This window comes from Coregonus clupeaformis, chromosome 1 (genome assembly GCF_020615455.1).
Source record: "Coregonus clupeaformis isolate EN_2021a chromosome 1, ASM2061545v1, whole genome shotgun sequence".
Taxonomy (NCBI): Eukaryota; Metazoa; Chordata; class Actinopteri; order Salmoniformes; family Salmonidae; genus Coregonus; species Coregonus clupeaformis.
The window spans coordinates 95429826-95448747 of NC_059192.1; the positions used below are offsets into that span (position 1 = coordinate 95429826).

Sequence of the window (18922 nt, forward strand, 5' to 3'; positions counted from 1 at the left end):
GATCTGAGGAGTGACTAGCCAGAGAGAACAGAGAAAGACTACAGGAGGGTAGACAGCAGAACAACACAGAGATCTACAGATCTGAGGAGTGACTAGCCAGAGAGAACAGAGAAAGACTACAGGAGGTAACAGCAGAACAACACAGAGATCTACAGATCTGAGGAGTGACTAGCCAGAGAGAACAGAGAAAGACTACAGGAGGTGACAGCAGAACAACACAGAGATCTACAGATCTGAGGAGTGACTAGCCAGAGAGAACAGAGAAAGACTACAGGAGGTGACAGCAGAACAACACAGAGATCTACAGATCTGAGGAGTGACTAGCCAGAGAGAACAGAGAAAGAATACAGGGGGTAACAGCAGAACAACACAGAGATCTACAGATCTGAGGAGTGACTAGCCAGAGAGAACAGAGAAAGACTACAGGGGGGTGACAGCAGAACAACACAGAGATCTACAGATCTGAGGAGTGACTAGCCAGAGAGAACAGAGAAAGACTACAGGAGGTAACAGCAGAACAACACAGAGATCTACAGATCTGAGGAGTGACTAGCCAGAGAGAACAGAGAAAGACTACAGGGGGTAACAGCAGAACAACACAGAGATCTACAGATCTGAGGAGTGACTAGCCAGAGAGAACAGAGAAAGACTACAGGAGGTAACAGCAGAACAACACAGAGATCTACAGATCTGAGGAGTGACTAGCCAGAGAGAACAGAGAAAGACTACAGGGGGATGACAGCAGAACAACACAGAGATCTACAGATCTGAGGAGTGACTAGACAGAGAGAACAGAGAAAGACAACAGGGGGTGACAGAAGAACAACACAGAGATCTACAGATCTGATGAGTGACTAGCCAGAGAGGACAGAGAAAGACTACAGGGGGATGACAGCAGAACAACACAGAGATCTACAGATCTGAGGAGTGACTAGCCAGAGAGAACAGAGAAAGACTACAGGGGGATGACAGCAGAACAACACAGAGATCTACAGATCTGAGGAGTGACTAGCCAGAGAGAACAGAGAAAGACTACAGGGGGTAACAGCAGAACAACACAGAGATCTACAGATCTGAGGAGTGACTAGCCAGAGAGAACAGAGAAAGACTACAGGAGGTAACAGCAGAACAACACAGAGATCTACAGATCTGAGGAGTGACTAGCCAGAGAGAACAGAGAAAGACTACAGGAGGTAACAGCAGAACAACACAGAGATCTACAGATCTGAGGAGTGACTAGCCAGAGAGAACAGAGAAAGACTACAGGAGGTGACAGCAGAACAACACAGAGATCTACAGATCTGAGGATTGACTAGCCAGAGAGAACAGAGCTAGACTACAGGAGGTGTCAGCAGAACAACACAGAGATCTACAGATCTGAGGAGTGACTAGCCAGAGAGAACAGAGAAAGAATACAGGGGGTAACAGCAGAACAACACAGAGATATACAGATCTGAGTGACTAGCCAGAGAGAACAGAGAAAGACTACAGGGGGTAACAGCAGAACAACACAGAGATCTACAGATCTGAGGAGTGACTAGCCAGAGAGAACAGAGAAAGACTACAGGGGGATGACAGCAGAACAACACAGAGATCTACAGATCTGAGGAGTGACTAGCCAGAGAGAACAGAGAAAGACTACAGGAGGTAACAGCAGAACAACACAGAGATCTACAGATCTGAGGAGTGACTAGCCAGAGAGAACAGAGAAAGACTACAGGAGGTAACAGCAGAACAACACAGAGATCTACAGATCTGAGGAGTGACTAGCCAGAGAGAACAGAGAAAGACTACAGGAGGTAACAGCAGAACAACACAGAGATCTACAGATCTGAGGAGTGACTAGCCAGAGAGAACAGAGAAAGACTACAGGGGGATGACAGAAGAACAACACAGAGATCTACAGATCTGAGGAGTGACTAGCCAGAGAGAACAGAGAAAGACAACAGGGGGTGACAGAAGAACAACACAGAGATCTACAGATCTGAGGAGTGACTAGCCAGAGAGGACAGAGAAAGACTACAGGGGGTGACAGCAGAACAACACAGAGATCTACAGATCTGAGGAGTGACTAGCCAGAGAGAACAGAGAAAGACTACAGGGGGATGACAGCAGAACAACACAGAGATCTACAGATCTGAGGAGTGACTAGCCAGAGAGAACAGAGAAAGACTACAGGAGGTAACAGCAGAACAACACAGAGATCTACAGATCTGAGGAGTGACTAGCCAGAGAGAACAGAGAAAGACTACAGGAGGTAACAGCAGAACAACACAGAGATCTACAGATCTGAGGAGTGACTAGCCAGAGAGAACAGAGAAAGACTACAGGAGGTGACAGCAGAACAACACAGAGATCTACAGATCTGAGGAGTGACTAGCCAGAGAGAACAGAGAAAGACTACAGGAGGTAACAGAAAAACAACACAGAGATCTACAGATCTGAGGAGTGACTAGCCAGAGAGAACAGAGAAAGACTACAGGGAGGTGACAGCAGAACAACACAGAGATCTACAGATCTGAGGAGTGACTAGCCAGAGAGAACAGAGAAAGACTACAGGAGGTGTCAGCAGAACAACACAGAGATCTACAGATCTGAGGAGTGACTAGCCAGAGAGAACAGAGAAAGAATACAGGGGGTAACAGCAGAACAACACAGAGATATACAGATCTGAGGAGTGACTAGCCAGAGAGAACAGAGAAAGACTACAGGGGGTAACAGCAGAACAACACAGATATCTACAGATCTGAGGAGTGACTAGCCAGAGAGAACAGAGAAAGACTACAGGGGGATGACAGCAGAACAACACAGAGATCTACAGATCTGAGGAGTGACTAGCCAGAGAGAACAGAGAAAGACTACAGGAGGTAACAGCAGAACAACACAGAGATCTACAGATCTGAGGAGTGACTAGCCAGAGAGAACAGAGAAAGACTACAGGAGGTTACAGCAGAACAACACAGAGATCTACAGATCTGAGGAGTGACTAGCCAGAGAGAACAGAGAAAGACTACAGGAGGAGACAGCAGAACAACACAGAGATCTACATATCTGAGGAGTAACTAGCAAGAGAGAACAGAGAAAGACTACAGGAGGTGATAGCAGAACAACACAGAGATCTACAGATCTGAGGAGTGACTAGCCAGAGAGAACAGAGAAAGACTACAGGAGGTGACAGCAGAACAACACAGAGATCTACAGATCTGAGGAGTGACTAGCCAGAGAGAACAGAGAAAGACTACAGGGGGTTACAGCAGAACAACACAGAGATCTACAGATCTGAGGAGTGACTAGCCAGAGAGAACAGAGAAAGACTACAGGGAGGTTACAGCAGAACAACACAGAGATCTACAGATCTGAGGAGTGACTAGCCAGAGAGAACAGAGAAAGACTACAGGAGGTAACAGAAAAACAACACAGAGATCTACAGATCTGAGGAGTGACTAGCCAGAGAGAACAGAGAAAGACTACAGGAGGTGACAGCAGAACAACACAGAGATCTACAGATCTGAGGAGTGACTAGCCAGAGAGAACAGAGAAAGACTACAGGAGGTGACAGCAGAACAACACAGAGATCTACAGATCTGAGGATTGACTAGCCAGAGAGAACAGAGCTAGACTACAGGAGGTGTCAGCAGAACAACACAGAGATCTACAGATCTGAGGAGTGACTAGCCAGAGAGAACAGAGAAAGAATACAGGGGGTAACAGCAGAACAACACAGAGATATACAGATCTGAGTGACTAGCCAGAGAGAACAGAGAAAGACTACAGGGGGTAACAGCAGAACAACACAGAGATCTACAGATCTGAGGAGTGACTAGCCAGAGAGAACAGAGAAAGACTACAGGAGGTAACAGCAGAACAACACAGAGATCTACAGATCTGAGGAGTGACTAGCCAGAGAGAACAGAGAAAGACTACAGGGGGTAACAGCAGAACAACACAGAGATCTACAGATCTGAGGAGTGACTAGCCAGAGAGAACAGAGAAAGACTACAGGAGGTAACAGCAGAACAACACAGAGATCTACAGATCTGAGGAGTGACTAGCCAGAGAGAACAGAGAAAGACTACAGGAGGTGACAGCAGAACAACACAGAGATCTATAGATCTGAGGAGTGACTAGACAGAGAGAACAGAGAAAGACAACAGGGGGTGACAGAAGAACAACACAGAGATCTACATATCTGATGAGTGACTAGCCAGAGAGGACAGAGAAAGACTACAGGGGGATGACATTAGAACAACACAGAGATCTACAGATCTGAGGAGTGACTAGCCAGAGAGAACAGAGAAAGACTACAGGGGGAAGAGAGCAGAACAACACAGAGATCTACAGATCTGAGGAGTGACTAGCCAGAGAGAACAGAGAAAGACTACAGGGGGTAACAGCAGAACAACACAGAGATCTACAGATCTGAGGAGTGACTAGCCAGAGAGAACAGAGAAAGACTACAGGAGGTAACAGAAAAACAACACAGAGATCTACAGATCTGAGGAGTGACTAGCCAGAGAGAACAGAGAAAGACTACAGGAGGTAATAGCAGAACAACACAGAGATCTACAGATCTGAGGAGTGACTAGCCAGAGAGAACAGAGAAAGACTGCAGGAGGTGACAGCAGAACAACACAGAGATCTACAGATCTGAGGATTGACTAGCCAGAGAGAACAGAGAAAGACTACAGGAGGTGACAGCAGAACAACACAGAGATCTACAGATCTGAGGAGTGACTAGCCAGAGAGAACAGAGAAAGAATACAGGGGGTAACAGCAGAACAACACAGAGATATACAGATCTGAGTGACTAGCCAGAGAGAACAGAGAAAGACTACAGGGGGTAACAGCAGAAAAACACAGAGATCTACAGATCTGAGGTGTGACTAGCCAGAGAGAACAGAGAAAGACTACAGGGGGATGACAGCAGAACAACACAGAGATCTACAGATCTGAGGAGTGACTAGCCAGAGAGGACAGAGAAAGACTACAGGAGGTAACAGCAGAACAACACAGAGATCTACAGATCTGAGGAGTGAAAAGCCAGAGAGAACAGAGAAAGACTACAGGAGGTTACAGCAGAACAACACAGAGATCTACAGATCTGAGGAGTGACTAGCCAGAGAGAACAGAGAAAGACTACAGGAGGTAACAGCAGAACAACACAGAGATCTACAGATCTGAGGAGTGACTAGACAGAGAGAACAGAGAAAGACAACAGGGGGTGACAGAAGAACAACACAGAGATCTACAGATCTGATGAGTGACTAGCCAGAGAGAACAGAGAAAGACAACAGGGGGTGACAGAAGAACAACACAGAGATCTACAGATCTGATGAGTGACTAGCCAGAGAGGACAGAGAAAGACTACAGGGGGATGACAGCAGAACAACACAGAGATCTACAGATCTGAGGAGTGACTAGCCAGAGAGAACAGAGAAAGACTACAGGGGGATGACAGCAGAACAACACAGAGATCTACAGATCTGAGGAGTGACTAGCCAGAGAGAACAGAGAAAGACTACAGGGGGTAACAGCAGAACAACACAGAGATCTACAGATCTGAGGAGTGACTAGCCAGAGAGAACAGAGAAAGACTACAGGAGGTAACAGAAAAACAACACAGAGATCTACAGATCTGAGGAGTGACTAGCCAGAGAGAACAGAGAAAGACTACAGGAGGTAACAGCAGAACAACACAGAGATCTACAGATCTGAGGAGTGACTAGCCAGAGAGAACAGAGAAAGACTACAGGAGGTAACAGAAAAACAACACAGAGATCTACAGATCTGAGGAGTGACTAGTGTGATGTCACGAGAGGCTGTGTCCTGGAGGGACGTTACATCCCCCTGAGGTGGCTGCAAACCCAGACAGCTATGGCTCCATCTGCTGGTATGGTCGGGAACTCCACCCCTCTATGGCCAATCTTCCCACGCAGCTGAAACAAATAAGGAGCTGATGAGCTGAAGGTTTGGGAAGGGAAGAGACACAGTCTCCAACCTGGGCTCTCTGGAGGACAAGAGTGCTGCACGTCCACTTCCATGAGGAATATAAGGATTTGGAGATACTTACCTTTGGGAAATACTCACCTTTGGATATATGCACCTGTGGAAATACGTGAGAGACATTTGGAAGGACTTTTTGCTGGGTTGGCCACTAGCTGCAACGTGGAATACAGTAAGGCTGGGGAAAAGTTATCTGAGCGAGTGAGAAGTATGATTTTGGATGTGAAGAGACATCCCTGAACTGTTAACCCTTAAAGAGCCACAAGAGAACAGAATTTGGTTATATTTTCGTTAATTTCCCAAGACCTATAATAAAATCCTTGTTTTGTTTGAACCTTGTCTCTGGCACTACTTGAGCAATCCCGCTGAAAGCTGTGTAGCCTCTCGTGACGTCACAGATGGTGGAGAATACAGGCACGCTAAGCGTTAATAGTGCATGTCAGAGGAGGATACCCAAGGTTTGATCACCCAGTTTTCCAAGTTGGCCGTAGGCTCCCCGCCGACTGAAATGGAGGACATATTGAAAGCCCTTGTTGCTGGCCAGCAAGCCCAGATGCAAGCAAACGTGGCTCTCTTGGAGGAGCAAAAGAAAGCCAACCTTCTGAAGGCAGAGGAATTGCAGTTGCAGAGACAGAGGGTGGTCCAAAATACCCGCCCAATAAAGGAAAGTGACTTATATCTAAGATGGGAGCTACCGATGACATTGAGGCATACCTGCATGCATTTGAGGCCACGGCCACTAGGGAAGCCTGGCCCAAGCAACAGTGGGTTGGTCTGTTAGCCCCCTTCTAACCGGGGAATCGCTGAATGCTGTCCGGGACCTGGGCCCTGACCAGGTTACTGACTATGATGCCCTGAAGTCTGAGATCCTCAGCAGATATGGACTCACAAAGTTTGGTATGGCCCAGCGCTTTCACAGCTGGACCTTCCAACCAGACCAACCTCCCCGGGCGCAGATGCATGAACTTGTCCGAATCGCAAGGAAATGGCTGGATCCGCAGAGGAATACAGCAGCGGTGGTGGAGGCCGTTGTGGTGGATCGTTACCTCACGCGCCCTGCCTTATGAGGCAAAACGGTTCATCAGTCAACAGGCCTTGACCACGGCTGATCTGACCGTGGAAGCTGTGGAAAAGTACCAGGCCACAGCGGAGATGCTGAATGCTTCCGAAAAGACCCCAGGAGTGCGGCCCCACCACAAATGGGAAGAACCCGTCCAAAGGACCCCAAGGTCTCGAACCCAGCCACGTCAGGACTTATCCCGGCTCCAGGGGAGCCAGAAACCAGGCGGGTCCAAGAAGAGTACACCAGGAGGGGAAACTTCGACAGTGTTACCGGTGTGGGGAGATGGGACATATCTCCTGGCAGTGTGGGAAACCAGCCGATGAACCTATGCCCACTGCGGAGTCCTCCAGCTCAGCACCCACACACCGTTTGCCTCGCTCTTGGGAGTCGTAGATGGCGGCCCAGATCGACCCCCCACCTGCCCGGTAACTGTGAATCACCATGATGTGGAGGCCTTACTGGATTCTGGTAGCCGGGCCACCCTGGTGCGTAAGGATTTAGTGGGCCCAACGTGTCTGACCCCGGGAAAGTCCTCCCAGTTTCCTGTGTCCATGGGGACACAAGAGAATACCCCGTTACTGAACTTCGCAATGACCAGCACACGGGGAACCATACACACGACTGGCGGGGGTGGTTGATTCCCCCCCGTCTCCTGTCCTAATTGGACGAGACTGCCCAGCCTTTTACCCACTCTGGAGAGAGTCTCAGGAGAGGATAACCCGAGTACCTCGGAAACGGAGAGGCAAGACTCATCCTGGGAAGGCTCCGGTGCAATCCTCCGAGTTACTCACTCCCGCCCGGGCTCTGATAGGGATGGCAAGTGCCCAGACCGACACAGAGACGGAGCTACAGAATCTGGACAAAGAACTGTCTGGTCTGAAGGGGACTGCTGAGAGGTATCGTTTGTTAAAGCAACAGTTAGACATGAAGACAGAAGAGTTAGATATCCTCCAGGCTAAACTCCAACAGAGCTCCTTCCCTAAGCAACAGGAGGAGCTGGAGAGGCTGCGCAGGACCATCGAGGAGTGTGAGGAGACCCTGCGCAGTAGTAAGGAGGTCCAGAAGAAGGCAGAGGAGAAGTACAAGGTGTTGGAGAACAAGATGAAGAATGCGGAGGCAGAGAGAGAGAAGGAACTGAAAGCTGCTCAACAGAAGCTAAACTCTGCTAAAACCAAGGCTGATGCGTTCAGTAAGAAACTCAAGGAGAGACAACAGGAGGCTGAGTCCCTGGTCCTAGAGGTGGGAGGAGTTGAAGAGAGAGCAGGCTGGCAAGCACCACGGCAATGCGGACGCCCTCTCGGCGTGATGCCTTCTTCGCTGCCTTTACCCGACGAGGACGTCGGTCCCGAGGAGGGGGATGTGTGATGTCACGAGAGGCTGTGTCCTGGAGGGACGTTACATCCCCCTGAGGTGGCTGCAAACCCAGACAGCTATGGCTCCATCTGCTGGTATGGTCGGGAACTCCACCCCTCTATGGCCAATCTTCCCACGCAGCTGAAACAAATAAGGAGCTGATGAGCTGAAGGTTTGGGAAGGGAAGAGACACAGTCTCCAACCTGGGCTCTCTGGAGGACAAGAGTGCTGCACGTCCACTTCCATGAGGAATATAAGGATTTGGAGATACTTACCTTTGGGAAATACTCACCTTTGGATATATGCACCTGTGGAAATACGTGAGAGACATTTGGAAGGACTTTTTGCTGGGTTGGCCACTAGCTGCAACGTGGAATACAGTAAGGCTGGGGAAAAGTTATCTGAGCGAGTGAGAATTATGATTTTGGATGTGGAAGAGACATCCCTGAACTGTTAACCCTTAAAGAGCCACAAGAGAACAGAATTTGGTTATATTTTCGTTAATTTCCCAAGACCTATAATAAAATCCTTGTTTTGTTTGAACCTTGTCTCCTGGCACTACTTGAGCAATCCCGCTGAAAGCTGTGTAGCCTCTCGTGACGTCACACTAGCCAGAGAGAACAGAGAAAGACTACAGGAGGTGACAGCAGAACAACACAGAGATCTACAGATCTGAGGATTGACTAGCCAGAGAGAACAGAGCTAGACTACAGGAGGTGTCAGCAGAACAACACAGAGATCTACAGATCTGAGGAGTGACTAGCCAGAGAGAACAGAGAAAGAATACAGGGGGTAACAGCAGAACAACACAGAGATATACAGATCTGAGTGACTAGCCAGAGAGAACAGAGAAAGACTACAGGGGGTAACAGCAGAACAACACAGATATCTACAGATCTGAGGAGTGACTAGCCAGAGAGAACAGAGAAAGACTACAGGGGGATGACAGCAGAACAACACAGATATCTACAGATCTGAGTAGTGACTAGCCAGAAAGAACAGAAAAAGACTACAGGAGGTGACAGGAGAACAACACAGATATCTACAGATCAGAGGAGTGACTAGCCAGAGAGGACAGAGAAAGACTACAGGAGGATGACAGCAGAACAACACAGAGATCTACAGATCTGAGGAGTGACTAGCCAGAGAGAACAGAGAAAGACTACAGGAGGTGACAGCAGAACAACACAGAGATCTACAGATCTGAGGAGTGACTAGCCAGAGAGAACAGAGAAAGACTACAGGAGGTTACAGCAGAACAACACAGAGATCTACAGATCTGAGGAGTGACTAGCAAGAGAGAACAGAGAAAGACTACAGGAGGAGACAGCAGAACAACACAGAGATCTACATATCTGAGGAGTAACTAGCAAGAGAGAACAGAGAAAGACTACAGGAGGTGACAGCAGAACAACACAGAGATCTACAGATCTGAGGAGTGACTAGCCAGAGAGAACAGAGAAAGACTACAGGAGGTGACAGCAGAACAACACAGAGATCTACAGATCTGAGGAGTGACTAGCCAGAGAGAACAGAGAAAGACTACAGGAGGTAACAGCAGAACAACACAGAGATCTACAGATCTGAGGAGTGACTAGCCAGAGAGAACAGAGAAAGACTACAGGAGGTTACAGCAGAACAACACAGAGATCTACAGATCTGAGGAGTGACTAGCCAGAGAGAACAGAGAAAGACTACAGGAGGAGACAGCAGAACAACACAGATATCTACAGATCTGAGGAGTGACTAGCCAGAGAGAACAGAGAAAGACTACAGGAGGTGACAGCAGAACAACACAGAGATCTACAGATCTGAGGAGTGACTAGCCAGAGAGAACAGAGAAAGACTACAGGAGGTGACAGCAGAACAACACAGAGATCTACAGATCTGAGGAGTGACTAGCCAGAGAGAACAGAGCTAGACTACAGGAGGTGTCAGCAGAACAACACAGAGATCTACAGATCTGAGGAGTGACTAGCCAGAGAGAACAGAGAAAGACTACAGGGGGTAACAGCAGAACAACACAGAGATATACAGATCTGAGTGACTAGCCAGAGAGAACAGAGAAAGACTACAGGGGGTAACAGCAGAACAACACAGAGATCTACAGGTCTGAGTGACTAGCCAGAGAGAACAGAGAAAGACTACAGGGGGATGACAGCAGAACAACACAGAGATCTACAGATCTGAGGAGTGACTAGCCAGAAAGAACAGAAAAAGACTACATGAGGTGACAGGAGAACAACACAGATATCTACAGATCTGAGGAGTGACTAGCCAGAGAGGACAGAGAAAGACTACAGGAGGTAACAGCAGAACAACACAGAGATATACAGATCTGAGGAGTGACTAGCCAGAGAGAACAGAGAAAGACTACAGGGGGTGACAGCAGAACAACACAGAGATCTACAGGTCTGAGGAGTGACTAGCCAGAGAGAACAGAGAAAGACTACAGGGGGTAACAGCAGAACAACACAGAGATCTACAGGTCTGAGTGACTAGCCAGAGAGAACAGAGAAGAGCTGCAGTATGGTTCATCATCAGCAGCAGTGGGGTTCAGCTGTTAGCTCAGCTCCAAAGAGACCGTAACAAGTTGCGTCCCAAATGGCCCAGTATTCTGTATATTGACTTCTGGTCAATAGTAGTGCACTATATAAAAAATAGGTTGCCATTTAGGACGCAGATTCTGTATTGCTGTGTCAAACTACTGCAGCATGGATAGTCTATGAATTGTGTCTCAACATCAGATAGTCAAGTGTCATTTTTTATCTCCAATTTTCCACAGTCAAAATATCCAAACTGTTGCACTATGGAGAGAAGGGGGTTATTTTCCAGGAGAGGTATTTCATTCACTGTCTACATACAAATCCTGGCTGCGACTCGAATGGCACCCTATTCCCCACAGTGCACCACTTTTGACCAGGGCCCATTGGGTGACATTTGGGAACAGCCCCTGCCCAAAATCTATTGGCCTCCAGTCTAACACTAAGTCCATTCTCCATACCTATCTTGGCTCCATTCTTGAGCAGGGCGACCACCACAGAGGTGTTCCTGCAGCCCACGGCCCGGTCCAGAGGACGCATCCCACTGTAGTCCACATGCTCTATCATCGCCCCCTGGTCCACTAAGAACTGGACCTGAGAGGACAGACAGCAGACGGGGGGAGGAGGGAGAACAGGGGGGAGGAGAGAGGACAGGGGGGAGGAGGGAGAAATGTAGTAATTAAAATGATCTTCATCAGAGTAGGATCATAGGATGGTACTACCATTAAGGGAGAGTTACTGCTAGCAAAATATACACAAATATAACTATACTTGAACATACAGTATACTTGAACACATTTTGTTCTTAATGTTGTACGTCCACTCACCATCTCTGAGTCCCCGTAGAAGGCGGCCAGGTCGAGGGGCGTGCGTCCGTTCTTATCAGCATGGTCCGTAGCAGCCCCCCGCTCCACCAGACAGCGCACCACGGGCAGGTGTCCCTTCATACACGCCCAGCTCAGAGCCGTTAACCCCTCCTTGTCCATCAGAGGCAAGGACGCACCTGGCAGAGGGGTCAGGTGTTAGAGGTCAGCATTGGGAGTCAAAGGTCAATTGGTAAAATAAAGTACTGTCAATGCTTTGGGGATTGTGTTTAACAAAATAAGGATGAAAAAAGGGTTCTTGAGAGTTTGCGGTTTATAATGGACAGCAGGTCACAGATAACGTAAATGGAATGAGTGGATGTTGTTGTCTCCTCCTGACCCTCACCATGTGCCAGTAGGAACTCCACAGTGACCAGGTGACCCTCTGATGCAGCCATCATCAGAGGGGTTCGGCTCTGCTTGTCTGCCAGGTTCACGTCCGCTCCATGAGTCTCGAGAAGGTCCACGATCTGAGAGAGGACAACACTATCGTCACCATCTAGCACACAACAGCCTGTTTCTGTCAACATGGCCGTTTGATCTCTCTTCATCTGATGAAGTGTTTGGGTCAAAAACAGTCTCACCTGCCAGTTTCCCTGTCGGACAGCACTGAACAGGGGTAAGATGCCTCGTCTGTTGGACTGAGCCACTGCTGCTCCCTGCTCCAGCAGCAGCCTGCAGACGTCTAGCTTCCCCCGGCCCGATGCTGCCGTCAGAGCTACAGGAAGAGGAGAGGGACACACAGGGATCACCCACTGTATACAACAGTCTTTTCCATTTTTTACACTTGATCATTCTAAGACTGACAGTTATTGTGTGTTTGTCATGTGTTAGTATGCAGATTGTATAGGAAGTGGATCCTAAGGAAACACAGGGACATGTATTATACAACACAACATACAGGAGTTATACACTGACTGGACAAAACATTGTATAATAAATACCGCTTTGATGTCATACAAGCAGGTGTTCCTAATGTTTTGCACTCTCAGTGTAGTTTTCATGCATCTAATTAGCCTATTTCCCAGCTGTGCCTGCAGCAGCCCGCCTTAGCCTCCTCACCTAATTGGCTATGAAGTTCAAAAGTTAGGTGAATCAGATGGGACTGGGATGGAGAGTGAGTGGGCTGTTCAGGTGGGATTAGGATGGAGAGTGAGTGGGCTGTTCAGGTGGGACTGGGCTGGAGAGTGAGTGGGCTGTTCAGGTGGGACTGGGATGGAGAGTGAGTGGGCTGTTCAGGTGGGACTGGGATGGAGAGTGAGTGGGCTGTTCAGGTGGGACTGGGATGGAGAGTGAGTGGGCTGTTCAGGTGGGACTGGGATGGAGAGTGAGTGGGCTGTTCAGGTGGGACTGGGATGGAGAGTGAGTGGGCTGTTCAGGTGGGACTGGGATGGAGAATGAGTGGGCTGTTCAATGTGGGACTGGGATGGAGAGTGAGTGGGCTGTTCAGGTGGGACTGGGATGGAGAATGAGTGGGCTGTTCAGGTGGGACTAGGATGAAAATGAGTGGGTTGTTCAGGTGGGACTAGGATGGAGAATGAGTGGGCTGTTCAGGTGGGACTAGGATGAGAATGAGTGGGCTGTTCAGGTGGGACTGGGATGGAGAATGAGTGGGCTGTTCAGATGGGACTAGGATGGAGAATGAGTGGGCTGTTCAGGTGGGACTGGGATGGAGAATGAGTGGGCTGTTCAGGTGGGACTAGGATGGAGAATGAGTGGGCTGTTCAGGTGGGACTGGGATGGAGAGTGAGTGGGCTGTTCAGGTGGGACTAGGATGGAGAATGAGTGGGCTGTTCAGGTGGGACTGGGATGGAGAGTGAGTGGGCTGTTCAGGTGGGACTAGGATGGAGAATGAGTGGGCTGTTTAGGTGGGACTGGGATGGAGAGTGAGTGGGCTGTTCAGGTGGGACAGGGATGGAGAGTGAGTGGGCTGTTCAGGTGGGACTAGGATGGAGAATGAGTGGGCTGTTCAGGTGGGACTGGGATGGAGAGTGAGTGGGCTGTTCAGGTGGGACTGGGATGGAGAGTGAGTGGGCTACTCAGGTGGGACTGGGATGGAGAGTGAGTGGGCTGTTCAGGTGGGACAGGGATGGGGAGTGAGTGGGCTGTTCAGGTGGGACTGGGATGGAGAGTGAGTGGGCTGTTCAGGTGGGACTGGGATGGAGAGTGAGTGGGCTGTTCAGGTGGGACTGGGATGGAGGGTGAATGGGTGTTCAAGATTGATAAACAAAAGGTAAGATCAAGTGGTGCATAAAAACACCCTAAAAAAGCTTTATCTGATCAATTACCGAAAATAACCACATCAGCAAAGCTACCACCTCATCCTCGACTGACGAAACACCATGGCAGGTGGAAGCTAGTAGGCCTAGTTATGACGCAGATAGCACTAGCAACCTCCCAGTCCAGACAGAGACCTCACTGCCCCGGCTCGGCAATGACAGAGGACTAGCTCCTCCTCCTTCTCCTCTCCTCCAGAATAGTGACAGTTCCTCTAGTGAGAGTGACAGTCCTCCTTCTACTCTCCTCCAGAATAGTGACAGTTCCTCTAGTGAGAGTTAACTCCTTCTCAACTCCTCCAGAATAATGACAGTTCCTCAAGTGAGAATAGCGTCCTCCTTCTCCTCTCCTCCAGAATAGTGAAAGTTCCTCTAGTGAGTGACAGTCCTCCTTCTCCTCCACTCCAGAATAGTGACAGTTCCTCTAGTGAGAGTCCCTCCTTCTCCTCTCCTCCAGAATAGTGACAGTTCATCTAGTGAGGGTACCGCCCTCCTTCTCCTCCCCTCCAGAATAGTGACAGTTCCTCCAGTGAGAGTACCGCCCTCCTTCTCCTCTCCTCCAGAATAGTGACAGTTCCTCTAGTGAGAGTACCTCATTCTCCTCCCCTCCAGAATAGTGACAGTTCATCTAGTGAGAGTACCGCCCTCCTTCTCCTCTCCTCCAGAATAGTGACAGTTCCTCTAGTGAGTGACAGTCCTCCTTCTCCTCTCCTCCAGAATAGTGACAGTTCCTCTAGTGAGAGTACCGCCCTCCTTCTCCTCTCCTCCGGAATAGTGACAGTTCCTCTAGTGAGAGTACCGCCCTCCTTCTCCTCTCCTCCAGAATAGTGACAGTTCCTCTAGTGAGAGTACCGCCCTCCTTCTCCTCTCCTCCAGAATAGTGACAGTTCCTCTAGTGAGTGACAGTCCTCCTTCTCCTCCCCTCCAGAATAGTGACAGTTCCTCTAGTGAGAGTACCTCCTTCTCCTCTCCTCCAGAATAGTGACAGTTCCTCTAGTGAGAGTACCGCCCTCCTTCACCTCTCCTCCAGAATACTGACAGGTCCTCCAGTGAGTGACAGTCCTCCTTCTCCTCTCCTCCAGAAAAGTGACAGTTCCTCTAGTCAGAGTCCCTCCTTCTCCTCCCCTCCAGAATAGTGACAGTTTCAATATTGAGAATACTGCCCTCCTTCTCAACTCCTCCAGAATACTGACAGTTCCTCTAGTGAGAGTACCTCCTCCTCTTCTCCTCCAGAATAGTGACAGTTCCTCTAGTGAGAGTACCTCCATCTCCTTTCCTCATGAATAGTGACAGTTCCTCCAGTGAGAGTTCCGCCCTCTTTCTCCTCCAGAATAGTGACAGTTTCTATAGTGAGAGTACCGCCCTCCTTCTCCTCTCCTGCGTAATAGTGACAGTTTCAATATTGAGAATACTGCCCTCCTTCTCAACTCCTCCAGAATAGTGACAGTTCCTCCAGTGAGAGTCCCTCCTTCTCCTCCCCTCCAGAATAGTGACAGATCCTCTAGTGAGAGTACCGCCCTCCTTCTCCTCTCCTCCAGAATAGTGACAGTTCCTCTAGTGAGTGACAGTCCTCCTTCTCCTCCCCTTCAGAATAGTGACAGTTCAACTAGTGAGAGTACCGCCCTCCTTCACCTCTCCTCCAGAATACTGACAGGTCCTCCAGTGAGAGTACCGCCTTCCTCTTCTCCTCCAGAATAGTGACAGATCCTCTATTGAGAGTACCGCCCTCCTTCTCCTCTCCTCCAGAATAGTGACAGTTCCTCTAGTGAGTGACAGTCCTCCTTCTCCTCTCCTCCAGAAAAGTGACAGTTTCTCTAGTCAGAGTCCCTCCTTCTCCTCCCCTCCAGAATAGTGACAGTTCCTCTAGTGAGAGTACCTCCATCTCCTCTCCTCATGAATAGTGACAGTTCCTCCAGTGAGAGTTCCGCCCTCCTCTTCTCCTCCAGAATAGTGACAGATCCTCTAGAGAGAGTACCTCCATCTCCTCTCCTCATGAATAGTGACAGTTCCTCCAGTGAGAGTTCCGCCCTCTTTCTCCTCCCCTCCAGAATAGTGACAGTTCCTCCAGTGAGAGTACCGCCCTCCTTCTCCTCTCCTCCAGAATAGTGACAGTTCCTCTAGTGAGAGTACTGCCCTCCTTCTCCTCCCTCCAGAATAGTGATAGTTCCTCTAGTGAGTGACAGTCCTCCTTCTGCTCTCCTCCAGAATAGTGACAGTTCCTCTAGTGAGAGTAACCTCCTTCTCCTCTCCTCCAGAATAGTGACAGTTCCTCTAGTGAGAGTACCGCCCTCCTTCTCCTCTCCTCCAGAATAGTGACAGTTCCTCTAGTGAGAGTTAACTCCTCCTCCTCTCCTCCAGAATAGTGACAGTTCCTCTAGTGAGTGACAGTCCTCCTTCTCCTCCCCTCCAGAATAGTGACAGTTCCTCTAGTGAGAGTACCTCCTTCTCCTCTCCTCCAGAATAGTGACAGTTCCTCTAGTGAGAGTACCTCCTTCTCCTCTCCTCCAGAATAGTGACAGTTCCTCTAGTGAGAGTACCGCCCTCCTTGACCTCTCCTCCAGAATACTGACAGGTCCTCCAGTGAGTGACAGTCCTCCTTCTCCTCTCCTCCAGAAAAGTGACAGTTCCTCTAGTCAGAGTCCCTCCTTCTCCTCCCCTCCAGAATAGTGACAGTTTCACACAATATTGAGAGTACCGCCCTCCTTCTCAACTCCTCCAGAATACTGACAGTTCCTCTAGTGAGAGTACCTCCCTCTTTCTCCTCCCCTCCAGAATAGTGACAGTTCCTCTAGTGAGAGTACCGCCCTCCTTCTCCTCTCCTCCATAATAGTGACAGTTTCAATATTGAGAATACTTCCCTCCTTCTCAACTCCTCCAGAATAGTGACAGTTCCTCTAGTGAGAGGCCCTCCTTCTCCTCCCCTCCAGAATAATGACAGTTCCTCTAGTGAGAGTACCGCCCTCCTTCTCCTCTCCTCCAAAACACTGACATTTCCTCCAGTGAGAGTACCTCCATCTCCTCCCCTCCAGAATAGTGACAGATCCTCTAGTGAGAGTACCGCCCTCCTTCTCCTCTCCTCCAGAATAGTGACAGTTCCTCTAGTGAGTGACAGTCCTCCTTCTCCTCCCCTTCAGAATAGTGACAGTTCAACTAGTGAGAGTACCGCCCTCCTTCACCTCTCCTCCAGAATACTGACAGGTCCTCCAGTGAGAGTACCGCCCTCCTCTTCTCCTCCAGAATAGTGACAGATCCTCTATTGAGAGTACCGCCCTCCTTCTCCTCTCCTCCAGAATAGTGACAGTTCCTCTAGTGAGAGTACCGCCCTCCTCTTCTCCTCCAGAATAGTGACAGATCCTCTAGTGAGAGTACCGCCCTCCTTCTCCTCTCCTCCAGAATAGTGACAGTTCCTCTAGTGAGTGACAGTCCTCCTTCTCCTCTCCTCCAGAAAAGTGACAGTTTCTCTAGTCAGAGTCCCTCCTTCTCCTCCCCCACAGAATAGTGACAGTTCCTCTAGTGAGAGTACCTCCATCTCCTCTCCTCATGAATAGTGACAGTTCCTCCAGTGAGAGTTCCGCCCTCTTTCTCCTCCAGAATAGTGACAGTTTCTATAGTGAGGGTACCAACCTCCTTCACCTCTCCTCCAGAATACTGACAGTTCCTCCAGTGAGAGTACCGCCCTCCTCTTCTCCTCCAGAATAGTGACAGTTCCTCTAGTGAGAGTACCTCCATCTCCTCTCCTCATGAATAGTGACAGTTCCTCCAGTGAGAGTTCCGCCCTCTTTCTCCTCCCCTCCAGAATAGTGACAGTTCCTCCAGTGAGAGTACAGCCCTCCTTCTCCTCTCCTCCAGAATAGTGACAGTTCCTCTAGTGAGAGTACCGCCCTCCTTCTCCTCCCCTCCAGAATAGTGACAGTTCCTCTAGTGAGAGTACCGCCCTCCTTCTCCTCTCCTCCAGAATAGTGACAGTTCCTCTAGTGAGAGTACCGCCCTCCTTCTCCTCTCCTCCAGAATAGTGACAGTTCCTCTAGTGAGAGTCCCTCCTTCTCCTCTCCTCCAGAACACTGACATTTCCTCCAGTGAGAGTCCCTCCTTCTCCTCTCCTCCAGAATAGTGACAGTTCCTCTAGTGAGAGTACCGCCCTCCTTCTCCTCCCCTCCAGAATAGTGACAGTTCCTCTAGTGAGTGACAGTCCTCCTTCTCCTCTCCTCCAGAATAGTGACAGTTCCTCTAGTGAGAGTACCGCCCTCCTTCTCCTCTCCTCCAGAATAGTGACAGTTCCTCCAGTGAGAGTACCTCCTTCTCCTCCCCTCCAGAATAGTGACAGTTCCTCTAGTGAGAGTACCGCCCTCTTTCTCCTCTCCTCCAGAATAGTGACAGTTCCTCTAGTGAGAGTATCGCCCTCCTTCTCCTCTCCTCCAGAATAGTGACATTTCCTCCAGTGAGAGTCCCTCCTTCTCCTCTCCTCCAGAATAGTGACAGTTCCTCTAGTGAGAGTTAACTCCTCCTCCTCTCCTCCAGAATAGTGACAGTTCCTCCAGTGAGAGTACCGCCCTCCTTCTCCTCCCCTCCAGAATAGTGACAGTTCCTCTAGTGAGAGTACCGCCCTCTTTCTCCTCCTCCTCTCCCAGAAAACTAAGCTGATGACTGCCTGAGGCCCAGCAGCGCTCATGAAAGCGACCCCCCTTCTGTGAACACTGGTAAGCCTATGAGTGATGAGACCGGATTCTGAGTTCCAATGTTTAATATAAATAGGCTACCAGTAAATACTGTATATAGCTATAGATAGCTAGTAGGCTAGACTGCAGAATGAAACAATGACTG

The 18922-nt window shown here is 49.4% G+C and overlaps 1 protein-coding gene across 4 annotated transcripts in view; it reads right to left on the reverse strand.

Annotated features, from left to right (window-relative positions):
* The window catches only part of LOC121577848 (protein TANC2), a 151487-nt gene that overhangs the window by 18951 nt on the left and 113614 nt on the right, over window positions 1–18922 (reverse strand). For all 4 annotated transcript variants that reach the window (XR_006002689.2, XR_006002686.2, XM_041891806.2 and 1 more), the window contains 4 exons: window positions 12410–12543; window positions 12172–12295; window positions 11790–11965; window positions 11424–11556 (listed from right to left, as the gene is read on the reverse strand). Coding sequence is in view for 2 of the 4 variants with exons in the window: in XM_041891806.2 (XP_041747740.1) it covers window positions 11424–11556; window positions 11790–11965; window positions 12172–12295; window positions 12410–12543 (567 nt within the window). In the remaining 2 variants the exon portion in view is untranslated. The remainder of the gene's footprint in view (window positions 1–11423; window positions 11557–11789; window positions 11966–12171; window positions 12296–12409; window positions 12544–18922) is intronic.